Source organism: Tiliqua scincoides, chromosome 2 (genome assembly GCF_035046505.1).
Source record: "Tiliqua scincoides isolate rTilSci1 chromosome 2, rTilSci1.hap2, whole genome shotgun sequence".
Lineage (NCBI taxonomy): Eukaryota > Metazoa > Chordata > Lepidosauria > Squamata > Scincidae > Tiliqua > Tiliqua scincoides.
Genome location: NC_089822.1, coordinates 239,382,455 through 239,403,768, shown reverse-complemented (window position 1 = coordinate 239,403,768; position 21,314 = coordinate 239,382,455). Strand labels below are relative to the sequence as shown.

General features: G+C 41.5%; 1 protein-coding gene across 1 annotated transcript in view; it reads right to left on the bottom strand.

Annotated features, from left to right (window-relative positions):
• The window catches only part of SUCLG2 (succinate-CoA ligase GDP-forming subunit beta), a 231,712-nt gene that overhangs the window by 96,320 nt on the left and 114,078 nt on the right, over positions 1-21,314 (bottom strand). Inside the window, exons 5-7 of the mRNA XM_066616362.1 lie at positions 13,305-13,457; positions 10,151-10,240; positions 3,403-3,499 (exon numbers count right to left, since the gene is read on the bottom strand). Of these exons, the coding sequence (XP_066472459.1) occupies positions 3,403-3,499; positions 10,151-10,240; positions 13,305-13,457 (340 nt within the window). The remainder of the gene's footprint in view (positions 1-3,402; positions 3,500-10,150; positions 10,241-13,304; positions 13,458-21,314) is intronic.

Genomic DNA, 21,314 nt, shown 5'->3' with positions numbered 1-21,314 from the left:
CTCTGCAACTTTTGGTTTCTCGTTAAAACTGGAAATGACCTTTTTAAACAGGAAGTCGCATGGGGTTTTTTGCCACTAGGAGGTATTCTAAAGCTTGCAGAGGCTGCAGGTGGACACTTGCAACTTCTGCAGGCTTCAGAAAGCTCTCTGGTGGTGACTGGAGCAGAGCTTTGGTCACCTTTGGAGGTTAAGTGGTCAAAAACTGTGAATTTGCTTATCTGCGATTTTCAGTATCGGGGGGGAGGGGGGGTCTGAGAATGGATCCTTGCAGATACCGAGGTCCCACTTGTACTTAACTGTAGAGGACGGTGAATTCAAGGCTGAACCAGATGGGATGAAATGAAATAGCATAAGGTGAGATGAAAAGACAGTGCAAGGCCAATTCTGCCCTCCTCCTTCTACCCAAAACCAATGTAGGACAGAATATCTGCTTAGGGGCTACTAACCATAGCTTAAAAAAATGGTTCCCAAACGTTTTAGCACCAGGACCCACTCTGTAAAATAACTCTCTATCAGGACCCACTTATGTTAATGAGGGTGCAGTCCTAACCCCTTATAACTCTTTCCAGCACTGGCATAGCAGTGGCAATGGGACATGTGTTGCATCCTGCAGTTGGGTGTCACTCACAGAGGTCTCCTCAAAGGAAGGGAATGTTTGTTCCCTGACCTCAGAGCTGCATTGCCCTTATGTCAGTGCTGGAAAGCACTGACATAAGGAGTTAGGATTGTGCCCTGAGACAACAACAACAAAAAAACACTTTACCTGCAGTTCAAATATCTATTTTTATTCTTTTTACTTGGGGGGACGGACTGCTTTCTGGAGCATTTGTTGAGCTCCACGTTCATTGAATTGTGACCATTCTGATGGTCTTGTGCTTCCCTTTACTTGGCCTTCAATAAAAGCAGATACATTATTGCCTACTCATTAATGAGCATTCATGTGGTTCAGTTTCGCTTTCCATAGGGCTCAAAACAGTTTCCTTGTCAGCTGGGGGGGGGGGCTTCGTTCTTGAGAGTTTGTTGGGGCCTGTGTTCAGCGGACTGGGGTCATTCTGGTAGTGTGAAAAAAAAATCTCTGGTTAGTACTGCACCAACAAGAAAAGTACGTTCTGGCTGATATGGTACCAATGAGAACGGTATATCCCACTTAGCACAGGGGTGATCTCTTGTTACCAGGATTTAGTTTGGAATCGTGCAAGGATAAGGATGAAATCAATCATTATACATTTTGAAGTTCCACTGGTATCAATGCGAGTTACTACATGTAACGAGGGACAGGGATCCTGCATTAATTTATATGCTGTTATGGCATATCTTGGAGGGCTTAGAATCCAACTATATAGTATGATTTGATAATATTAAATAATATTTTACAAATAATAAACAAATAATATTTCATTCTTTCTACTGCTGTTGAAATGCTGCAAATCTATCTAAAATGCCATCGGGTTTATTTGAATGGGGTTGGGGGAGAAAAATGGCTTATGTATTGAGGCAACATTTATAAAGTTTAGTCATTAATCATTTTTCCCCATAATTCAGTTTAATTTGACTATTGTACATTACAGTTCAAAAAACAAACACACACTTGATCACAACTGTAATTCAATCTCTGAATTATTGTCATATGTTACACAGTAAATGAATTATGTTTATGACTTTTTTGCTTTTTCAAAAAGTCACTGTACTAATATATCATTTTGTGTCCAGATAAAGAGATCCTTAAGGCAAAAGGAAAATATATCTTGTTTGCATCACTAAAGATCTATGGCTTTTAAGAGTTATTAAAGAACAAGAGAATTTCATTCCAAAGTCCAGAACATTCTATTTAGTTCACTAATGTAACAAGTTTACTTATTGACTAGCTAAAAAATTTACTGGACAAGATTATGCAATTTGTTGACAATAGTGTGGGCTGCAATGGATGCTATGATTTTGTATTTGGGAACAAAAACATAGCAATATTACTTTAAATGTTAAATCAATGAGGCCATGAATGGTTCCTTCTTTAATTTAGGAACATTTTTCATGTCATTCTGATTTACGAACTTAATGTTTTTAGATTTTATATTCACACCACTGGGTTTACCAAAGACCCTCAAGGGGGTAATCCTACTGCAATTCATGTAATTGGCAAAGCAATGCATTTAGCTGGCTAGAAAGAGTTCAGCAGTCACAGAACCACAAGTGTTGGAAGAACAGGTCATATTCTACAAATGTTTGTACAACATTTTGCTACTTGGGGGGAAAAAAAAAAAAGATGGCAACTAACTGCCCTGCTTTCAAGAAGAAGGGGGATAAACATTTTACATGAATAAATAACTTCTAGAGGGCAGACTTTTCTTGAGAGACTATGTAGTACTGTAATTCAGTACAACTGAGATTTAAATTTAAATGAAGAGCAGTGTTCACTATTTGACCAAATACATACGTAAAGCGCATTTCAAACTATAGTTATAAAGACAGGTGATAGACTTGATCATTGGCATGCTCAAGCATCCAGAGTTCTTGAGTATGAGGATGGGGGAAGGGAGGCAAAAGCATGTCTATGAGTAGAGATAACCCTCCATGCACAGTAACTACACACATACAGGGACTCTCTACAAATATTGTAATGAGCATGAATAAGTTGCTCATTACAATATTTGTAGAGTGTCCCTGTATGTGTGTAAAGAGCCTGCCACCATGATAATCTCACACCCTGAGCATTCAAGAAATCATAGAAAGACAAATCATGGAAAGAAAATGGGATTTTGCAGGGGAGATGGGAAGACAGAAGGGAATGGTTTGTATTAAACTACCAAGTGTTTCCAGTTTCCTAATGTTATTTGAAAGATTGGTAATGTTCCATCTACACTAGGCTGCAGTATCAAACACTACTACTAAGGTGACGGCTCAGCCCTAACTGGGCCAAACAGCTGGGGGGATGGACGTTCCACTAGTGCTGACTGCCATCAAGCAGCCAGTGTCAGTCGTAGATGCCACCCCCGCAGAGTACAAACTTGTGCGCTGCTGGACCACCAATGTGAAGGCTAGAGCCTTCCAGCGCACTCTGGGGCAAGCAGATGATGACACCATGGCAGGGAAAGGCAGGGGGTATGGAGGTTGGGAAAAGGTGGCAATGGGGGGGGTTGGCAGGTTGGGGGCAGGGAGGAGGCAGCTTTGGTTGCACTAAATACCCCCCCCCCCCATTGCACTGTGGAGGCTTAACTCGAGAGAGGGAACAATTATTCTCTTACTCAGAGCAGGCCTCTCCAACTGCACCGCCCCACAGGATGTAAAGGTAGCCATTTTGGTGCTACTGCATCAGCCGGAGGGGGGGAGTGAATAGGATTGGGCTGCGAGTCTCATTTCTCTGTTAGATCAATATGCTGTTGTTCCTTTTCTTATATAATCAAATACCTTGTCCTTCTGGAGTTTCACCAAAGGGATTCACTTCAACTTGAGTGGCATCAATTTTCAGGAAAAGATTGTACAGCTTCTTAATCTGATCCGCAGCCTAAATTTGAAAACATGTTCTGTTACTGAACAAAAGAAAACCAAGGGGGAAGAAAAAATAAAGAATTATCCTAAATTAAATCCCCTAAAAGCTTTCATTTTGTGTGCCAATAAGCTAAAAGAGGTTAAGAAAAATTAACATTCCTTTATTAAACAGAAATGCCATATATTCCTTTTAAATCAGCCGCCCATGTCACAATCCAAAACACTTCGAAAGTTGCTGCAAAACATTGTCAAAACGTGACATAAAGGCTCGGTCTCCAAAGTGCACTAAATAGGCCCTTGCAGTAAGAGAGAACAGCATCATTAATTCAGACAAACTTAATTTAAGTACAATGAACCAAGTTTGAGAGTTCATAATGAATACATTATGCTGATATTGAAGTTAAAGTGATTACCTTAATGAGACTAAATTCAGAAACTGTGAAGCAATATGCAGCTGAAAAATGCAGATTAGTTGCTGAATCTGTTTGGAAAATACATAAAGGCTTCCCTTCTGACATCAAAATGCTACTTTCACGCCAGAAACAACAGTTGAAAAATTAGGTTATTTGCTCAGAAAACTTGGGTTTATTTGTTTTGCTTCAAGCATTGCCGGTGTGTGACAAAGTCTAAACTTTCCTCAACAACTTTTGCATATTTGCTAATCTGATTTGGTTTCTAAAAAGCCAAAAGGGACAACCAGAACTTGGGGGTGACATAAGAACATAAAAAGAGTCCCACTGGTTCAGGCCAAAGGCCCATCTAGTCCAGCTTCCTGTATCTCACAGTGGCCCATCAGATGTCTCAAGAGAGCACACAAGATAACGAGATACCTGCATCCTGTTGCCACTGCCTTGCATCTGGCATTCTGAGATAGCCTACTTCTAAAATCAGGAGGTTGCACATACCTGTTATGGCTTGTAACCTGTGATGGACTTTTCCTCCAGAAATCTGTCCAATTTAATATCTGGACCAGTGGTTCTCATACATTTAGCACTGGGACCTACGTTTTAGAATGAGAATCTGTCAGGACCCACCGGAAGAGATGTCCTGATAGGAAGTGACATCATCAAGCAGGGAATTTTCTAACCATTCTAGGCTGCAATCCTACCCACACGTACCCAGGAGTAAGTCCCATTGACTATCATTGTTAAAAGAATATGCATAGTAGCTTGTTAAAAGTACAGGTTAAAAGTACATTTCCCCAAATGCAGTCACATACCATGGGAGCATCAAGTCTAATACATTAAAAATAAAATATTGAAATGAATGGGGACCCACCAGAAATTGGCTCGCAACCCGCCTAGTGGGTTCCGACCCATAGTTTGGGAAACACTGATCCGGACAATTTAAATGTGTGATCAGTTGAGCCTTTTAAATCTTTCCTTCCTCTCTGTCATAATGTGCAATTCACACTTGGTGGTTATAGTACAGGGAACTCAGTGGCACCTCCTCAATTTAGCTCTCTAATTGCACCCTAAGAAACCATGGTAAATCTGTTTATTTCTGGTTAATAGCCCCCCTCCCCTCCAAAAATATACTCCAAGTGGCCTACAAGCCACAAAATTACAGAACTAAAATGGAATAAAACTCACAACAATAAAACAAGATTAGCAGTGGTTGTTTTTAAGAGAAACAGCCTGAAGCCATGCACAGAAATATAACCGTATTTGCTGCCCATTCAAAAACATGCTGCGCGGGGCCAGGCAAATTTTTCTTGGGGATACTCCACAGTGAGGTTACCGCCACCAATGAAGTAGATCAAAGTATGTGGGAGTCCCAGATGGATTCTCCCACCTCCCATCTGCGACCACACTCTGGTACCAGATGGTTTCTCTCACCTCTAAATCTTTTCATGTTGAAGAGAAGCAGGGGGCATCCACTAAAATTGAGCAGTGGGAGAATTAGAACAGACAAAAGAAAATCTTGATTTACCCAGAGCGGAATTAATCTGAGGAACTCCAAGCCATGATGGGTATATGCAACCTCCTGATTTTAGAAGTAGGCTACCTCAGAATGTCAGGTGTAAGGGAGTGGCAACAGGATGCAGGTCTCTTGTTGTCCTGTGTGCACCCTGAGGGTCCAATCCTATCCAACTTTCCAGCACCAGTGCAGCTGCAACGCAGGCCCAAGGTAAGGGAACAAATATTCCCATACTTTGAGGATGCTTCTGTGGCTGCCTCCCCAACACAGAAAGCAGTTTATATCCCATAGGTAAAGCAGCACTGGCACTAGAAAACTGGGTAGGACTGGGCCCTGTGGTACCTGGTTGGCCACTGTGAGATACAGAAAGATGGACAGATGGGCCTTTGGCCTGATCCAGTGGGGCTCTTATGTTCTTTGGGAGAGGAGTGATCATTTCCAAATATTTTCATTTATTTTAAGTAATTGACTTTAATTGACCCCAGTGGTCTTCAAACTTCCTATGTTCAAGGAATCTTTTCCAAAAAGGCTTGTCTGCTCAGAAACCCCTGCTTGCCTGTGGTGGTACCCCTGAGTGATGTACTAAAATCTGAGGAAAGTTCTAGGGGGAAGCACCCTCACACAACAAGAATGAATTCACCTGTCACAAGAAGGAAAACACTTCCTGTAACTCAACTCTGAAGTTCTGAGTGTGTGAAAGTATGATTTCCCCTGCAACAGAAGTGTTCGTTTGTAGCTACACTCCTGGCATTAAAACCATATGCACAGCAAAAAAAGGTGAAAAAGATGGAAATAGTGTTGGGGCAGGTAACTATTCCCTGCTTCCTGGAATGATATCAAGTTTGAGCACCTATTAGGTGCTAGGTACACTAGCATCTAATACTAGTGTAAGCCATTCTACATTTTAGTTTCATTGACCTCAGACAAATTGTACAGACTTACAAATGCACACAGAACAGTTGCCAAAACTGTGTGGATCCCGTGTGAGTGTGGCAAAATTTACATCAGCACCACCAAGAGATCGGACAACACCAGAATCAAGGAACACCAAAGATTTTGTAGACTGGGACAAGTTGAGAAGTCAGCAGTAGCTGAGCGTACTTGGAGTACGGGACATCAAATCAGTCTGGGTGAGGGAACAGAAATACCAAGCACGGATTTATAGAGACGCCATCGAAATACACAAACATTATAACAACATGAACAAAAAGAGGAAACTCTCAGTCATGCCTGGAAGCCGGTGCTCCGCAATACCAATTTCTTAAGATTTAATAAGGAATAGGTTATTAGGAGGCTCAGTTTAAGACTATCAGGAAGCAGAAAGATATATTTTGAGCTTTAAGGTGGCATCATAGTTTTTTCTACTCCCTTGAGAAGGTCCCACATAGTTTGGGCAAAATATTGGAAAATTTTTTTTAGCCTTTTTTGTGTACCTGGCCTGATAGCCCAAAAACGAATTTTTCCTTTAGTTGCCAAAACTGTTTAGTACTTCTATGCATAAAGTTTATAATATTGTTTTAATTTAATTTGTATCTGTTTTTACTCAGTAAACCGACTTGAGTGCCCTTGAGTGTGAGAGAGAGGTGGGGTAGAAATAAAACAAACAAAACTTCCCCCCCCCAAAAAAATGAATCTAATATTAATTTGAATTAACAATTTCACTTAAAAAAAAAAAAACATACTGCAAAACTCAATTGGATATGGTTTAACTATGGAATGAGTTCAGGAAAAAGAAATCTCCAGATAAATGCTTGAAAAGAATCTGGATGATGCTTCTTTAGATGATGATGCCCCCCTCCAGAGGGGGGAGGGGGAAGGATTAAAAATGAATAAGAACATAAGAAGAGCCCTGCTGGATCAGGCCAAAGGCCCATCTAGTCCAGCTTCCTGTATCTCACAGTGGCCCACCAAATGCCCCAGGGAGCACACAAGACAACAGACACAATCTGCGTCCCGGTGTCCTCCCCTGCAGCTGGTAATCAGAGGCAGCCTGCCTCTAGGTAGCCAGTTTGCCAACCAGTAGAAAGTTAGCAAACAGTATCAAAATGTATCAGAATAACTCCATGGCATGTTAGACAGTCAAATTTTATTGTAGTACTAGAATTCTTCTGGTGTTTGCATATTGGGGAATATAAACGATTATGATAAGACCAAATTAAATAGACCTTTGATTGTACTGATGTAGCCATTATGTTTCCATGCTCCAGTAAATCACACAGCAAAGGTTACAGCACATGGGAAGAAATGTATTAGCTGTTGTTTAGTTAAGCAGCTCATGCATTGTGCTAATAATTAAGTGCTAGAACATGCAAAGCTAGAAAGATTTAATAATAATTCTCTCTCATTAAAGATACTGCTAAATCTTCAAATGGGTGTTAATCATCTTAATGATTATGCATTTGCTAATTGCACAGTTGGGATAAAAATTAATTAGAAGTGGTGTATTAAAAATTCAAAGGTTTTACAAAAGTGGCATTTTGATTATATGGAAAATTCTGTGGAAAAAACAATTCATCATCATCTCTCTCTCCCTTCCTATAGCAGCAAATGAAAGATTAGGCTAGTTCCAAAATGATTTGCGCAGACATGGTGGCTTCCAATTTCATGTTCCAATTTTGAACTCGAAAATAAGGATAAATCTTAGAGAAATGTATACCAAGACTCCGCATTTGGTTTTGCGTTGATTAATCACATTGTAAGCTTTTCTTTTATACTAAAAATTGCAAAAAAATAAAAAAATAAAAAACACAAGATAAAAGTAGCAAAATTGCTGAAAAGAGCTGTATTAGGCTGCAGCAGCACCAAAAGAGAAACATTTGATTGCCATTTAAAAATAGTCTTTACCTGTTCATGTCAACGTCATGTAGGTTTCACCCCTTTTCTCCATAAATGTCTCATGGCATGATCAACTTGCATTAGAACAGCCCAGCCGAGTGGCCTGAACTCTATCCAGCGCAAAGTAGGTGCCCACTGCAGGGCAACTTGGGGTAAAGGGATATTTTTTCCCTTACCCCGTGTTGAGCCCCAGCCACCTCGATGGGGCTACTCGGATTTGCGACAGCGATTTCACTGGTTCAAATCTGAGCAGCCTGTGTAAGCTTCATTGGGCCAAGAGTGGGAATTAGGATTTTACCTGCGCTGCCGCAGTCGATCCTGTTGCCCTCCTGGGCCCAGTCCATCTCCTGGACCACCCTCCCCCACCAAAAACTTCACCTCCTCACCTCCTTTTCACCCTCCCGCCATTTTCTCCCACTTCCTGCACCAGTCTGTGTTGGTTGGCATGAACTCACTGGCGCAGGATCCAGATTTGGCATCCAGGAGCCAGCGTGAGCCTCTGAGCATAACTTCCAAGTTATGCTCACCAACATGCTTTGTGTTATGTTTGTGACACTTGGACAACAGCACAGGGGGCCTGCACTGGCTTAAGTCCAGGTGTGGATTGCTCATTTAGACAAACAGATAGATTATCCATGATACAATGAAAACTGAGTGGATACTATGATCTATTACAATATATATATATTTGCAGAATTAGCTTCCTAGGGCCAAAAATTAAGCATCCACCAAAGAAGAACACTAGCTATTAATATCATATTAGAGAAATGATCATCATTATGATGTGCAAAATGAATGTGGAGATAGGTTCAGTACATTGCAGACATCAGCAAGTAGACTCCATATGTCCTCGTACACTCTGTAGAGAGAGATATATTGCTTATAGCTCATGCAGTTCCTCTTGGCTGAAGCCAGCTGACCCAATATTAAAGATGGTGGGTGGGTGCTACTTTCATTTAAAAACTGTCTCCAACTACAGCACTTTACATAGTATTACAAAAGGTAGCTATTCACATATATAGGCAAAGTACAGGGTTACACTCAGGGTCCAATCCTATGTGGGCCTTGTACTGCGAGGACCCACGTTTATGGAAGTGTGAAAACCCGGTTGCATGTAACTCCACGGTGACTGTGTGAAGACAGAGGCAACAGTATGTGAATCAGCATTTAGAGGAATTCTCCATTCATACAATCCTTTGTTGGAGTTTCTTGGTGACTGGTTTACAGTGATAGAACCCCCTTCTCCTTAGCAGGAATGTGCAACTTTTCAAGAAAACAGCAAAAAATAGGAACTTTGTACTGATTTTCTAAAGCAAAGACACTAGAAAGGCTATTGTCAGTAACATATTCTTGTTATCTTTACATTTCCGTCACGGGATTTGAAAGATATGCCTTGAGACAACAGTATTGAGGATGCTGTGTATGAAGGAAAGGACGATATCAGGTTCAACAGCAAAATAACTACTGGTCGTGCCTTGTTATCCACTGGAATTCCATTCCGGAACCCCCATTGGATAAAAAAATAAATGGATACCAAATCAGTGGAAAAATAGCTTTAAAGACCCACTTCCAGGTTTCTTGCTCCTTCAATGTCACTCCAGAATGCATTGATATATAGACGCTATGCTGCATTCAGCCACTAGATGGAGTGAATCATGGAATCTAATGGAATGAAATTAATTATTTAACAGCATAAAGGTAGGAAATTGGATTTTGGTGCTTTTTTCCTTGTTACAAGGCATTAAAGGTGGACTTTGACATCAGTGGTGAGTCAAAACAGTGGATACCAAAGTCCCATAGGCATAATTATGTAGGCATAATCTTACATCCACTGAAAAGCTCCCTCAATGCCAGAGACGTATTTAACAAAATAAGCCTCTTACACGTGAATACAATTCAGGTTCAAAATTACCTGCTGCTGCAGAGTCCCTCGAAATCCTAAATTTTCTGCCAATCGCAGTGCTTGGGCATCCTTCACGCCTTCAAAGATATCTACTTCTTCCTGTTACAATAAAGTGCATAAAGACATAACTATGAGTTTGAAAACAGATTTGCAGCTTCAAAAGTAAAAAAAAAAAGCTTTAATATATATTTGCACATTAATAATTAAAATGTGGCAAACTGTCAACCTTCTGACGGAGGCTACAGCGGTTGCCTATAGGGTATGTTTTAATTACCACGCCAGCCAAGAAGAGAGTGCTTCCAAACCGGTATAATTTTTCAGGGTGGCATGCTGACAAGACAATCTGACACCAGTTTTCACTTTTAATTACTATACAGATGGCGTTGATGAATACTTAGTCTGTTAATTTTTATGACTAGTTTTGGATGGGATCCAAAGCAATGGTGTCATGGCCCAGTAATATTTCTCCATTTGTGTACTTTTCAAATGTGCATTCAGTATTTTTTTTGGCAGAGCTCAACCAACACGTACAGTATTGTTAGTTCGCCAAATGTATAGGACTCTGTGTTATTAAGCTACTGTCTCATTATAAATGCTTTAGTACCGTAGCCATTATGAGAAGGTCATAATGCAATCAGCAGTTCCAGCACAGTAATACGAAATAATAGATAACTCTAAAGTGAAACGCATGCATTGTTAACAATGAGAAAACCATTTGCATCGTGAATGACTAATAAATCTGCTAGTGGCATTGGAGGGAATATTTACTTGCTATAAGAAGAAAGGTTTAGTGCAGTGGTTCCCAAACTGTGGGTTTTTGGTGGGTCTCCAAAGGATGATGGAAAGATCAAATTGCCTCAAGCCCTCAAGTTGTTAAAAAATCAGATACTGTTGCTGCTAATTAATCTGCAAAGAACTCACTCAGCTCAAGCAGTTTGCAAGCATGTGTAAATACAGGGAGATAAATGTTTGAGAGTCTTTTTTCTGGTTGTTGTTGTTATGAATACGAGTAAGTAAGTCAGACAGTCACTCAGTAAATACATAAATATTCTTTCTAGAACTCCTTTTTTAAAAGTCTGGTAAACCTAGGTGGGTCGCAATAGAGCAGCCATTGTGTCATGGCACACTGGTGTGCCACGGATGGTCCGCAGGTGTGCCACAGGAGCTGGGGGGGTCATTTGTTAGTAGGGCCATTGGGGGATTTGAGCCTCCTACCAGAAGTGTGTGCCTTGTCAATGGTCAAAATACCAATGGTGTGCCTTGGCAATTTTAGCACCTTATCAGTGTGCATGAGATGAAAAATGTTGAAAATTGTTGCGAGAGAGTGTCATTTTAAAAAGTGGTCCGGGTGCTAAAAAGTCCGGGAACAACTGACTTAGGGCCCAATCCTATGCAGTGTGCGCTGGTTCACTGCCAGTACACACTGTTGCAAACGTGCCATAAGGCATAAGGCGCTGGGCTAGCATCGGTGGATCACCAGTGCTCTGGCAGTCGTGTGGCAGTGGAGAGGTAGGTGGGGGCATGTGGGAGGTGGGGAGGAGGCATTCTGGAGCGAGGGGGGACAGAGAAGCAGGTGCGCTGGGGGAGGGAGCAGAGTGGGTGGGAGGAAGAACTGGTGCGGTTTTCACCCCTCCAGATCCTGAGCCTCCACGTCAGGCCACCAGCCCAACACAGAGGCTGTTAATTCTATGCCAACGTTTGGGTCACTGTAGAATCGAGTAGCCCCATTCTGGGGCTACTTGTTTTACCTGGGGGAAAGGGACAAAAGGGGACAAGGAGCCGCCAGCACTGTCGGGACAAAGAGCACACAGGATGCAGCGGCAACCATTTTCAGTGCTGCTGCAGCCCCACACACTGGGAAGCTCAGGATTGGGCTGCCAATGAATAGATCAGTAGAACGAAGTGGTAAAACTACTGTCGGATTGTGCCACTTCAGGGTGCATGATAGGGGGAATGTAAGTTTCAAAGCACTCCCTCTCTCTGCAGAATCCCTCTATTTAGGAAAAAAAAAAAAAAAAGACTGACTTGCCAGATTTCTTTGTGCATGGAGATTTTTCCCCATTAAAGTATGGAACTACTTGCAGGTTGAAGTAGTAAAAGTTCAGAAAAAGATTTACCACTATGCATTTCTGATTGCATAAATTGATCCTAGCATGTTAAAGCAGTGGTCGCCAAACTTGCGACTGCTTCATAATGGAAAACCGGTCCCCATTCAGACTGGAGCTTACTGTTCCCCAACAGGATAACTGGGCAGGCGCAACTGCCCCCAATCTAGTCCCCTGATCTAACTAGAAGTCATGTGGCAATGCAGAGGAATGGTAAGCAACGCTTACAGGGCAGAAGGGTTACTCCAAACCCCGGATCTGGCCGCTGGGCAGGAGTTCGCAAGGCCCTGTTTTAGAGGAATGTTGCTTAAAAAGTAAAGCAGCATAAGCCTATTTAACACAAACATAGGCAAGGATTTGAATTTCTCACCCCTGATACCTTCAAATTCTGTTGTATTTCCTGATTTGCGATAACAATACTTGTTCTTGCATCATAATCAGGTAAACTTAAGTCACCAAATATCGTAATTTGCCTGAGAATCAGAACTGAAACCCAGTTCAAAGCACAGTTTGCCAAGTACTGTACTAAGATATAAACAACATGGACTGGATTAGTTGTAGCTGAACATCCAATACATGTGCAAATGCAAATGCACACATAAAATGTCAGAACATGACCGCATCAAGTCCATCTGTATTTAAGTATAAACTTGTAATAAACATGATGACTGATAATGACAATCTTTGTAATGATCTCCAAAGTATTTTCTCACCTGAAAGGCAAGTTGGCCATTAATAAAAAAAAATGAACCAACAAGCTACTGGGTGAAATGGTGTTTCACAGGCTTCGAAAGGGAGATGGTGTTTCACAGGCTTTGAGAACTGGCAGGATGTCTCAAGTTGAGTAACTACGTTTTCCCCCCTCAACAGTTCCACTGTGATTCTCCATTGCTCATACAATCCTCATTCAGAAAAGTTAGAATCAATGCCACAATTTTGAGTTACCCTGCTTCCTTGAGGTATTTTGAACTCAACCACCCAGTTTTGTTTTTTTAATAAACGCAACACCCATTTTTAAATGCATTTTAAAAAGCAACACAGCAACAACATTTCGATACCTTGAAGATGAGTTCTGGATTCTTAGCAGCCACTTCTTCTATATCAACCCCACCTTGAGGGCTGCCGACTAGAACAGGTCCATTGCAAGCTCGATCCATTAATATTGCAAAATAGGTTTCTCTGGAAATGTTCAGGGCTTCGGCCACCATAACCTACAAAGTACCATTCAGAAATGTATTATTAGTGCGTCTTGGCCGGCAATATCCAACAGTGACAGTGCTGTATTAGAAACACAGGCTTTAAGAAAGGAAATGACCATTATTCAGAGAGAACACATCGTGCTGTAATAAATGTGCAGTGAGGTTGGACTCGCATTCTTGAATCCATTACTATTATTATTTTGGTGATCATGAAAGAAATCAATGACCCCATTCGGCTATTAGGTTTCACAGAGCTCCTTTCAATTTCAGTCTCCTTGGGTTTAAAAGCAAGTACCTACAATGCAGATTTAAACATTTTGATGTGCACACTCCTTTTTCTAACTGAAAGTTCACTATTATAAACTAAGGGGAGGCTTAAAAAAAGTTATTTGGTATTAATGCAGTAACAATATACGTACCTTAGTCCAATTAGTACTTCTTTACAATAAAGGAAATAAAAAAGAGAAGATAAATTAAAAGTCTAATATGACTTTTTCTACAGCTGAAGAATGACAAATTTATTTATCCTACCATTCCTCCAGGGATCTGAAGGCCAGCTGAATGAAGCAGATGGAACTAACAAGAGGGACATAACCAAGGCCACCCAGTGAGCTATTTATGGCTGAGCATGGAACTTAACCTAGGCCCCAGCCCAACACTCTCTCCACAAGGTCATGCAGAATATTCTGAGGAGCTTGTGCTTTAAAATCAGTGCCACCATTTTGAGTTACCCTGCTTCCCTTTTCCCTCTCCGTTTGTTTTACTTGAGCAAAAGGAGCAATATTAGAATAGCTCACATTAATGTTCAAAAAGACATGATGGAGTTCAGCTGTTCAAACCATTAATACCTAAGCAAGTGTGTTTAATTTTTACTACTCCTGCTCAATCCATGCAGCCCAGAACTATTTCCATTATCAACCAACACCTCTCTTCCATAACATCTGCCTCTCCAGCTCTTACTGTGGAATATAACAACCAAATTAGGATCTGACAAGCCACAGAGGTGTTTGATTACACCATAGCACTTAATGCACAGGAACAGTCCAGGTGATAAACCTGCAGGTCCAGCATTACTGATTACTGCTTGGAAGAGGAATAAGGATATGTGCATGTTTATGCTGCCCCATCCTCAAGTGGCCCACTGCTCTATAAATTTGCAGAGGTGTTTCATGCAAGCCTCCTCTAAACAAGCTAATACCTAAAGTAGCGTTTGTTTTTGCCTGTATGGAGGCAGTTTGGAGGAGCTGCCTTCCACATGATTTAGAGGTAGTAGAACAATGCCTCAGGTGGGGGATGGAAACCCACGTATCTATGTTCCTCCTGCACACGAATGACAAAGGGGGTTTGGAGTATTATCCGAACCAGCCCAATAAAAGCAAAGAATGTGTGTTTTCAAGATAAAATATATGAATATGGATTAAAGACAGCCCTTCGGTTCTGCCTTCACCATCTTAAATGTGAATTCAGGTTCCCACTGCACTAATAAATATGCCTTAAAACAGGGGAAATCATTGATTTAAACACATCCCTTTTTGTGAATGCACCAAGAGTCAACTAGTGTAAAATCAACTTTCAAAAACAACTGACAGAGAGGACACCTGTCATGAGTTACTGTCAACCATATCTCCAAAGGTGATGACATTTGCAACAGAGCGTCCCTAGATGACCTCATGAAATGAGCAGATTCATGAGAAGAAAGAAGATCTTTCAAGTGTTTGGGTTCCAAAACTGTTAAGGCCTTTATAGGTCATCACCAACATTTTGAATTGTGCCCATAAACATACAAGGGGGGGGGGGCAACAAAGATGGTACAACAGGAGTGTGACATGGCCATGATCTCTGCACCAGTTAATAATCTGTTGGCTTCAATATGTACAAACTGCAGCTTCTGAACAGTCTCCAGAAGCAACCCCACCCAGAGTGCCTCAGTAATTCAACCTTGATGTCACCAGCGCATGGGTAACCACAGACACATCTGATTAATCAGTTGGAGCATCAGTCTAAACTGGAGGAAGTAGGCTGGACCATTACAATCATCCAGACATCCAAGTTTGGTAACAGGTCCATAAGCGCACCCAGACTGCAAACCAGATTGTTCAAGAGGAATGAACCCCCTCCAGAAGACATTCACAACACATTAGTTGGGTTATATACGAAGTCTCCGAGTAATAGCATCTCTTTCTTGACTGGATATAAAAATCCAGAAAACCAGAAAAAAAAGTTGTGGTTGACCATAAATATTAATACTCTATTGTACTAATACAATATTAGTATTGTATTATACTACAAAATATTGTAAAGCCACAGTAAAGATCTGTTATAAATGCTTTGTACTGTAATTGTCAAAAACACCACAGTATACAGAGCTCTAAAATTAAAATGGGTGACAATTACTTTTTGTCAATTTTTTTTTTTTTTTTGTAAAATTTCAAGAGGGCAGAGGATAGCTATATCATATAACAGAGGAGTTTGCTATTATCCTAATTTTTGTTGTTGTCATCTTGTTTTCAACTATGCTGATATGAGACAACACCTGGAGTATTGTGTCCAGTTCTGGTTGCCAGATCTCAAAAAGGACATAGTGGAAATGGAAAAGGTGCAAAAGAGAGCGACTAAGATGATTACTGGGCTGGGGCACCTTCCTTATGAGGAAAGGTTACGGCGTTTGGTCCTCTTCAGCCTAGAAAAGAGACGCCTGAGGGGGGACATGATTGAGACATACAAAATTATGCATGGGAAGGATAAAATGGATAGAGAGATGCTCTTTACACTCTCACATAACACCAGAACCAGGGGACACCCACTAAAACTGAGTGTTGGGAGGGTTAGGAGAGACAAAAGAAAACATTTCTTTACTCAGTGTGTGGTCAGTCTGTGGAACTCCTTGCCGCAGGATGTAGCGACGGCATCTGGCCTGGATGCCTTTAAAAGGGATTTGGACAAGTTTCTGGAGGAAAAATCCATTACAGGCTACAAGCCATGTGCAACCTCCTGATTTTAGAAATGGGCTATGTCAGAATGCCAATGCAAGGGAGGGCACCAGGATATAGGTCTCTTGTTATCTGGTGTGTTCCCTGGGGCATTTGGTGGGGCTGCTGTGAGATACAGGAAGCTGGACTAGATGGGCCTATGGCCTGATCCAGTGGGACTGTTCTTATGTAAAAAGTAAACTTTGATAATCAGTTCACAACCTCAGTTCAGCAAGTGTGGTTTGGTCACTTGACACTGTTAATGAAACAAACATGCAATGTCGTTACATTTTTATAACCAGATCAAACTATTAGTACCTCTTTCACAACATGATAAAAACTCAGTTTGGTCTGAAATGCTGCACATGTCAATTGATCTTGTTGCATTTCACGCCACAGTGCTATAAGGGTTGGGCATGGCCCCAAGTTTTGTCTCATCGGAATTCATCATTTGGTGCTCTGAGACCCATCCGTGATAACATAACATGTCAATGGAATGCAAGTATGAATAATTAAGTCATTCTATCCTATAGATGAGATTTGAATTAATGTTGTTACAATCCCCCTGCTTTTGGGCAAGGTTCATCTCTGTAAGGTTCTTTTTGACATGAAATACCCTTCCCTAAGCAAAGCAAATCATTAATTTTAATGACTATATCCAGGAGAAATAAATAGCTCCTAAGTATACAAGTTGATTACAAACCCCCCCCCCCCCTCAAAAAAAAAAATATTCTATTGGACATTTAATGCAGAATTGGTTTTTTATTGAAATCAACTAATTTTTTTCATATTTCCTGCCATTATTTATGCCTGGATGGCAAAAGAATGACTGACATGCTATCCTTCAGCACCTGTAGACTTGGGTGCAGGACCTGAGTTTCAACGCAATGGTGCAACGTTATGCAGCTGGCTGAGGATCATGTGTCAAACACATGTTGAACTGACTTCAGGAAAACAGCTCAGCAACCTTCTAACAGAGACCAGTTAACTAAATGCTGTCATGCTGAAGAAACATGAAAGGGCTCCCAGGCCATCCCAACTTATTGTGATTCAGAAAAAAGTTTGCTCCTATGCTTGCCTGATGAAGAGTTATAGTAACTTCATCTCAAGCCCAGTGTTCCTGTTTCTCGCAGTTCCATAACCTTTACAGCCTTACAATTAGGGACCCTCCTAACAAAGAAATGTATATATCAACTAACTGGGCCAAGAGGCACCTTTCAGTGGTGTTCCCTTATATTAAGCAGGAAGAAAGTAACTATCCCTCTTCACCTCAGAACCAGTCACTTCCACTGGTTGTTACTGGTGTCTTTTCTGCGGCTCTTTTTTAGACTGTGAGCCCTTTGGGGACAGGGAACAACATATTGATTTATTTTGCTGTGCAAACTGGATTGTGAACTACTACTTGTTGAAAAGCAGTATATAAATATTCTTAATTAATAGCAGGTTGAGACCTACAAAGAGACACTAATGCTTCACAGTGACAGAACATCCTCCCCCCTTGGAAGCTCAGACTAGCTCTCGCAGGGTCAGGCCAGTAGTCATCCCAGTGAGGGGGCTGAATGTTCTTTTCCCTATTTTATACTGTGTTCTATACCTTTCGCTACTTGACTCAAATCTTTAGGATGCAAAGGGCTAGAAATAAAGATGCTATAAACAGGTTGGACCTCGGTATCTGCAGGAGATCCGTTCCTGGATACACCCCCCCCCCCAATACTGAACCCACAGATATTGAGGTCCTTGGGGCGGGGGGCCCTCAGAGGACCTCTGGACACAATGGGAAGTGCCTGGAGATGTTCTGAGACACACACAACCTTCCTGTGCCTCAGACAGTCTCCCAGACACTCTGAGAGGCACTTCCAGTTTTTCACCTCCCTGCACCTCAGAACACCTCCTGGGCATGGCTGAAAACACTTCCAGTAGCATCTGGAGGTTCTATGAGGCCCTCCAGACATGGGTTGGAACCTGCAGTAAATAAAATCAGCAGACCCTGAACCTGCGGGGGTAAGGAGGGCCACCCTGCGTGTGAATTAATGTGTAGAATTCTACACTCCCTGCTACTCAAGTCTCCTTTAGTATCTTCCAAAGATCTGCCATTACAGGGAAGAATTAAACCAAGGTCTTTAATTCAAACTTTAATAGGGTTAATTCTTTTACTGCTTGGAGAAAAGGGACCAGTAGCAGGTTCTGATAAGCAGAAACTGTCTTGCAGATAACCAGTTTCTCCAAATGCCACGATGCCTTAAGAGAATTTTATGTAAACCTATAAAATAGCTGCCAACTTCTGAAGGAGCCGGGGGAGCTCTGTTTATTTAAGACAGATTGATCTCACACCAAACATTTTAAGTATTACTGCAGGGAAAGAAAAGTCTTTACTTTCTAAAGCTCATTTGTTGATAAGGACACCTCTGCACTGTAGACATAAACAGCATCATTCCTTCCCCTCTCCAAAAGCAAGGTTGGGAATTGTGTTTCATGGTGCTACTCAGAAGATTTCTATGCATGATAATGCCCTCCCTTGTCATAGATCCACAGTTCCCTGGTTTCCTTCAGCACCAGCCACTCACATTCATTTCTGGGTTTGTAGAAAAGGAACACACATTGCAAGGCAAATTGTATAATATTCTTCATCCTATAATTCAGTGGTTCTCAAAGTCTTTAGAGCCCTAGAGGTTACTACTTGACTTATAAATGCCAAGGGGTGTGGCTATAAGGGTGATTTGGCAGCAGTGCCCCCCCCCCGTAGCAGCCTGTTTAACTCTTGATGTACATAGCCTAATCTGCCCTGTCAGTTCTGTGAACCACAAAAATTTGGGTCATGACCCACTGGTGGGTCCCAGACCCACAGTCTGAAAACTTCTGCTGTAAATGTTATGATGCGACATGAGAATGGCTGCAATTGAGGTAACTTTGTTTTGAAAACATACTTCACTAACCTGCAGGTAACTATGCAGTATATGTAGTTTTTATGCACCTAAAACACGCTGAAAGCAATTCTGCACATGATTATTGCATGCACATAAGATTCTTTGAAACAAATGAACATTCTGCACATACAACCAAATATGTGGTAAGTTAATACGTGGTATGTCCTTCTCTTGTATGCACCTAAGAAACCAATGAAGATGTTAAGAAGACTAAAGTAGCAAATATATGAGCAAAGGGTGGGCTAACAGGTACGTATAGCCCAGAAAAGGGGGGGGGGAGATGGGAAATGGAAGAAAAATATTTTGACAGTGTGTGAGACTTTAGGAGAATGACAGAACAAAGAAAGTCTACTTTCACAAAAGTTCAAAGTGAACTTTGAAGACCGTGCACAGGTTTAATTAAAGACAATGAATTTAGTTTCATTGTCTGGTTTGGGCAGGAGGTCTGGTCTAGAGGGTAGAGCCTCCATTTGCCTGAAGATAACATCCACAAGGTCGCCAGTTCGAAGCCACCGGCACCGTGCGACCTTGAAGCAGCTGACAAGCTGAGCCGAGTTATTCCATCTGCTCTGAGTGTGGGAGGATGGACGCCAGAATGTGAAACCAGATCAGAGTGAAACATCTGGACTGTTGTGGTTCTTGAAAGATGGAACCTTCTTTCAACTGTAAAAATCCCTACGGGGATTTAATCAGCCTGCCTATGTAAACCGCCTTGAATAAAGTCTTGAATAAAGACCACGAAAGGCGGTATATAAATACCTGTATTAAAAAAAATAGTTTACTTGTAGAATGCCATTACATTGCCTCTCGTATGTCAACAAACTTCTGTCACCATTCAAAGATCAATTCTCCATATTTACAACAGCTTTAGTTGCAGTTCTTTGCATCAATTTCAGTTTAAACTGATTCTCCTTTGAACCTGGGTAACCAAAATTAAACATGCTTTACATGTGCAGTTAATAGTGACATCATCATCACACTGAAAAATGCCTAAAAATTATACAACCTGAGGACTGAATGTTCCTTCTTGCAGCCTCATCATACTGGTAGTTAATAGACATCTTGAAGGCATCTCTCCGAGCTCTTCACCTTAGACTAGAGGTTCCTGAACTAGGGTGCTGCAACGCCCAGTCAGGAAAGCCCTGTCTCTGCCCCCTTAAGGAGCAGGGGGATGGTGAAGGCAGCGATGTGATCGCCATGATTGTGCCACTACAGGGGACAAAAGGTCTTTTTAAAAAAACTTACCTGAGGCAGTGCTGGCCCTCTAGAGGGTCAGGACCCCTTTGCATGGCTTGCCACATCTCCAAACTGCTGTAAGCAGTGTTTTGTCATGAAACTGGAAGTGGTTTTTTTCCCACTGTTTACAGCGGATTAGAGGAGTTTGAAAGAGCCGGCACAGTCACAGGTAAGTTTATTTTAAAAATAAGATTTTAAAAAATCTTTTAAAAAAAATCTTTTGTCCCTGGCCACAACACAATTGTGGTGATCATGTAGCTGCCTTTGCCCCCCGCCCCGCCATAAGCACTTACAGCAGCTCCCAAACTTCCAGAGTTTGGGAACCGCTGCCTCACGGGATGTGCCCCCAGTCAATCATCAAAATGCTCATCACTTGTTCTCAGATGACTTGACACTTCCCTCCTTCCTTGACATCATCTGCAAATTCATAAGAACATAAGAACAGCGCCACTGGATCAGGCCATAGGCCCATCTAGTCCAGCTTCCTGTATCTCATAGCGGCCCACCAAATGCCTCAGGGAGCACACCAGATAACAAGAGCTTTTCATCAGCAACATGCTTTTATATCCTTCTCACTCTTTCTCCCCTGCCCATCCAATTAGACATTAATAAAAACCACCCACATGGTTGGGTCATTTAAGTATTTTCCCAACTACACAGGAGTTCTTCACAAATAAGCAGGAGCTTGGAGGGGCATCTAAAGGGCACTGCAGTGTGCATTCATTTAAATAATCTATTTC